Source organism: Opisthorchis viverrini, assembly GCF_000715545.1.
Source record: "Opisthorchis viverrini unplaced genomic scaffold opera_v5_17, whole genome shotgun sequence".
In the NCBI taxonomy this organism is placed as follows: Eukaryota; Metazoa; Platyhelminthes; class Trematoda; order Opisthorchiida; family Opisthorchiidae; genus Opisthorchis; species Opisthorchis viverrini.
The window spans coordinates 383,365-388,686 of record NW_008751673.1 but is presented as its reverse complement, the minus strand read 5'-3'; the positions used below and the strand labels follow the sequence as shown (position 1 = coordinate 388,686).

At 44.7% G+C, this 5,322-nt stretch overlaps 1 protein-coding gene across 1 annotated transcript; it reads right to left on the bottom strand.

Annotated features, from left to right (window-relative positions):
- Positions 1-1,481: 1,481 nt before the first annotated feature.
- T265_01544 (hypothetical protein) lies at positions 1,482-1,943 on the bottom strand (the record flags this gene model as incomplete). The annotated part of the gene is made up of 1 exon (XM_009165603.1): positions 1,482-1,943. The coding sequence occupies one exon, from the start codon at positions 1,941-1,943 to the stop codon at positions 1,482-1,484; it is 462 nt and encodes a 153-aa protein (XP_009163867.1).
- Between the last annotated feature and the right edge of the window lie 3,379 nt (positions 1,944-5,322).

Here is a 5,322-nt window from a genome sequence, read left to right as displayed (position 1 = left end):
TACTGATGTTTCATCGTAGATAGTTGACATGTGTCTAAGCGAAGTAACGTATCAACGATCGAAGTAATGAACTGAATAAACAACGAACGCGTTGCCCTGCGAACCCTACCCCTAAATTTCCACCACCTTGTTCATGCTTTCCACGTTTTACGTGCAGTCCAGTTGCGGCGTTGGTAACAATTGAGTATCAGGACAAATTATGCATTCGCAACGACGTACTACCTGCACTTAACCTACGATGTAAGCAGAAAAAAACGAACGCATCTGCCGGTTTTAGAAGATGTCATTTAGCTCACTGGTCTCTAAAAGGAACATTCTATCCTTGAAGGGAACTATTCATAAGGTTCCTGAATACTCTTCGGCAGCCCACCATCGGTTGCGCTCACTTTGGGGTGGTGGAGTAGATGAAGTCGCCGAGTTTACGTCAACCTTATATTCTGCTTGAAGCCAAATGGTACGAAATTAGCGAAAAACACTCACGCACAACACGGGATGCTCTACTGAATTCCAGTTGAATCTCTCGGTTGTGGCTGTTCCTCAGCTGAATCTGTTTCAAGAAGGTCACCTGCTGCTTACTACGATATTCAAGATATACCAGTATATTTTCTTGAAGGAAACTACTCAGTTTGGGTCCGACCAGAAAACAGAAACTCGAGGACTGTGCCCACCTGATGAGCCCCACGAAAGGCGAAATTGGTGATAGGCTGCCGAAGAGATTTCAGCAACGTCATTAGTAGTTTCCCTCAAGAAAATGTACCACCATATCCCGAATTTCACATCAACTAGAACACCGGGTGGTCCCTGTGAAGCATATTCAGTTGGAAAACACCATCAAAAGGTTTAGGTGAAAACCAAATCGGTATGCAAATGAGGGCATTTCATTCTATCCTGCTCCGTAAAACACGTTTGAATCGAATCAAATGTGAGCCTGTCCATCCGGTACACTACGCTTCTATGTAGATTTTGGTGTTGAAAGTCAGCTGTGACTGTGCTTGTATGACAGTCAGGTGAGACTTTATTGTTCAATCAATACTACTTGAAATATTGATCAAGTGAATGACATTTGGCAGCATACAAGCGATAACACATAAACAACGGTCACATTACTCCAACCAATGTGAAGTACTTTTACTGTGCATGTACATTGTCGCCAAGGTATCCGAAAATACCCGTTAGGCTGTCGTACCCAAATAGGAAGTATCCAGTTAGGGGACGTGGCGTAGTCAGCCCGGATCTAACCACAATAATTTCAGAAGACAGGAAAACGATACTATCCGTTTTGTGACATCGGGAATCCTATGCAAATGTTTAGTCTCTTGTGCGGATCACAGGCACACACACAAAAACATACAGGAAACAGCCAAATGAAAGTGAGAACTACAGAATTACTGAAGAAAAACAAACGAACACACGAATAAATTGTTACCATACAAGGGCCATTTTCTTCTCCTCGATCGGGCCTTGGTATTCCTGTGCGGAATCTAGTTCTGGAACTCCACGGGTCCAGTACATCCGTTCAGATGTCCAACCATTAAGGTCACTTCCCTCAAACATTGAACAACCCGTTCAAGGTCAAGTTTTTCATTCAAACCAGAAACACTGAATTGGTCTGAACTCTCAATGTTCAGCGACGTGAGAAACTGCAGAAATAACCTGATGCGTTCCTTTTGGCGCAGTTTTTCAAAAGTTGTCTTGTCGGAAACTTCCCAAATTGGGTTTTCAAGTACTTCATGAACCAACGTCGGATCTAGACAAGCCATAATATATCCAAGTGCCAAGCCATCTTTAAGATAATCACCAAACTCGTTTGAACCAATAGATTGGACATCTTGCGGCAGTTTCTTGGAGGCTTCCCAGCAGGGTCCATGCATGCTTGGTGGCTTTTTTAAGGCGCGAATCCAACGGAGTATCCTTGCTGCTGCTTCGCTGTCGAATCCTGACATTTCTAGACAGGCCTGTGTACACTGTACAACTCAACTGTAGTTGAAAAATTTCGTGGTTCTACGAGGACAGGTACGCACATCCACATGCAGTCGAGCCAATGTTTTCAAGCAGATAAGATCACAGGACCCTTTAACTACATAAACTGGTTGGATAGCACGTTTGGGAATCGTTTGGGGTCGTCGCACTGCCCTAGATCACGTGTTCCTCGTTAGGCCGTTTCATGTGAGTTGCTGCATGAGCTATGGAGCTGGAGGGAGTTAACTGACAGTTCCAAATGCGTGATCAGGTTATTGGCATGTTAAACAGGGGCCCAGATTTAGTGCATACCAACAACTATTCATCTGTATCATTCTACTGAGTGTAACTGTTGTAACTGTAAAAAGCTGGATTCCTCGCATATATTTTCACAAGGGGTCCCACCATCTGAGTGACAGCCAAGCCCTCTTGCTATCCGGCTGTAACGAGACCTGGGATCTTTATCACGATATCTCAAGTTTATTCATTTTGACTCACAGGAAGGTAGTCCACACAGCGCGTTGGGTGTACAGCGCATTTTTCTGCAAAGCCCTTGCGAGTGAAATAAAACCTGTTACTTCAAAATGTTGCATTTCTTTTCATATGTGCTCACACCAAAAATCACCCTCATCCGCAGTCATTTTTTGCGATTTGTTTTAATTAATCGCCTTTGAAATTTTTGGCGCACATTCGACTTTGAACTTGCTGTGCTGTGGATTCGAAAGCGACTTCACACGCGTTTGATGATAACTGGGACTGTCCTTTTCATCCTTCACACTGATGCTTGTTGACCTTGAAGATTCACTCCTTTAAACAAATCACCAATGTAGACAGTTTGCAATAATAAATGAACATAGACGTTAAACATAGACACTCTACACTATGAAATGGAAACCCTGAAAATGCCATAGCTTTCGAGAAACCAATTCCATTTCGCGAACACCGAACGGCGTAGTCCACCTAAGCCGCTTGGTTGTTTCGAATCCCAGTTACTTTGGTGAAGAACCAGGGGAAAATATCCTGGAATCGGTTTAGCTGGTGACTGACAAGTTCTGAGCCTTACTGAAAAGCAAAAGTAGCTTCAGCAGTATACGTATGGAATCATTAAAATACTTTTTCGACCTTTTGCATAGCAACTAGTAGTGGAACGAATACGCATGATTAATTTGAAAATCAAAGACGAGCTATAAGACGGACTAGGTGAATGCTGCTGAATTACAATGTCGGGTGAATTACCTCCAAAGCCATCCAACCAGATGCCTCCAAAAGTGGAAAGTGGGTTTCCCAAACATACTCTGACTGATATCACGTTCTAGCTTTCTGTATAAGGCAGTGTCTGTGTGAACCATAAATTCTTGACCTTTCTTAAGGTGCTGTATGCCAACTTCCGCGGCCGTGTGATGAACTACGGGAGGCCCAATTCTGAGTTCGCCAGGTTAAGTGGTGTCAGACAGGGCTGTCCTCATTCACCTTTCCTCTTCAAATTCATCATTGATACGATCATGGAAGACTCACTATTAGCCTATAGTGCCTGTAGGATCGAAGTTCCCCCTGGGCCTCCGCTCACAGACATCGAGTACGCAGACAACATAGCTCTTCTTGGATCTGACCCCCTGGTAATGCAAATAATACTAAATGATCCAAACGATTCTGCCTCACGGTTCGGCATGCGCTTCACACCTGCAAAGTGTAAAGTGCTACTGCAAGACTGGGTGGGCTCGAACCCTAGCCTCATGCTTGCGATGAACTGATTGAAGTGGTAAACACGTCTGTTCACCTGGGCAGCTGTATCAGTCCCGGCGGTCTCGCGAAAGATTATATTTTCATCTGGTTCAGGAAGGCCAGAGCAGTTTTTGTGAACCTGTGTCACCGGTGGCGTGGGTGTGACCTCAGCATACCCTTTAAGATTCGAGTTTACAATGTTGCGGTGCGCTTCATATTACCATACGGGTCAGAAACCTGGCCGCTGCGCGCCGGAGACATCAAAAGTCTTTCAGTGTTTGACCATCAATGTCTTCGGAGCGTTGCCCGAATCTGTTGGGAACATCGGATAAGCAATCATGAAGTACGTCGGATGGTATTCGGAAGAAATAACTCACCCTCGTTAGAAGAACTAATCACACTGCATAGGTTACTCTGACTTGGCCACGTGCTGCGTATGCCAGTCGACCGACTTCCTCGAAGCGCTCTTTTCGCCCAACCATGTAAACGGTGGAAACGAGCCAGAGGCGGTCAAGCAATGACTTGGCAGCGAAGTATGAAAGCCATTACCAGCAAACTCAGCTGCGCTGGTCACTGCCGCCGTCCTGGATGGGGACCCCGGTACGGTCCACATCAATGGTTAGAGACATAGTCAGACATGGTCTAGTCGCTCCCTCAATGGCGCTCGTGCATCCAACCTATTGCCTTCAGTGCATAGCTCCCTTCCCATTCCACCCAATTAACAGTTCACTGACAGTGCTGCGGCAGGTACAACCACTGTACGACAAGTACGTGGTTCTTACAGCTGACAATGATGATGAGGCAATAAACCGAGCTATCACGTCTGGTTTACAAAGGAACTGAGTGATACAGCGGCGTAACTAGTCTACTTGGAGAGGAACACAAGCATCTTTATTCCTTTAGAGAAACTAAATCCTTCAAACAATCTCCAAGTCAGGTTATCAATAACACATGTGTATAAAATTTCTGCTACTCACATCACACAGACGTCTCGAGATGACCGATGGCAATATGCAATCTAGTTTACAGGCGTTTGTACAGTTTGTTTCTTTACAGGTATTCAAGAATGATTGTAGTAAGCTAATACCAACTTTTCTTCTTGTCCACTGTTTTCTTTTTTCCGGATCAGCAGGATGGGGAAAACTGATCTTGCTGCCAAGGATGATGAGTCAGATGAGTTGTAGCACCATCATCGTCATCATTATCGCGACCGTTGTAATCGATTACTGGGTTTCGAATCCGGACTATAAGTCGGCCAACTCATGGCTCGCATATTTCGGAAGAAAATCGGCGATCTTGTGAGGTCGCCAACATCTTGGACCATTATCCAATTGTGTTTTACATCTGGTACGCACTGAGTTAGTAGAATCTCTCGAAGTGCTTCTATATACTGTTGTGTTGCTGAGTCTCCGCCTTGCTGACTGTTGGAGAGGGATCCAAAACCAAATTAGAAAAGGGCGTTATATCAACAGGCGACATACAGTCGGAACAACATAACCAAAAGTGCAAATCGAGGAGGGATATTTTTAGTGAAGACGAGTGTGAGTCAGTTAACAGACGTTGCCAAATATTAACAGAGAAACAGTTAGGCCACACCAGAAGGTGGCGTCGACTGCCACAAGCAATGTTCGGTATCACCAT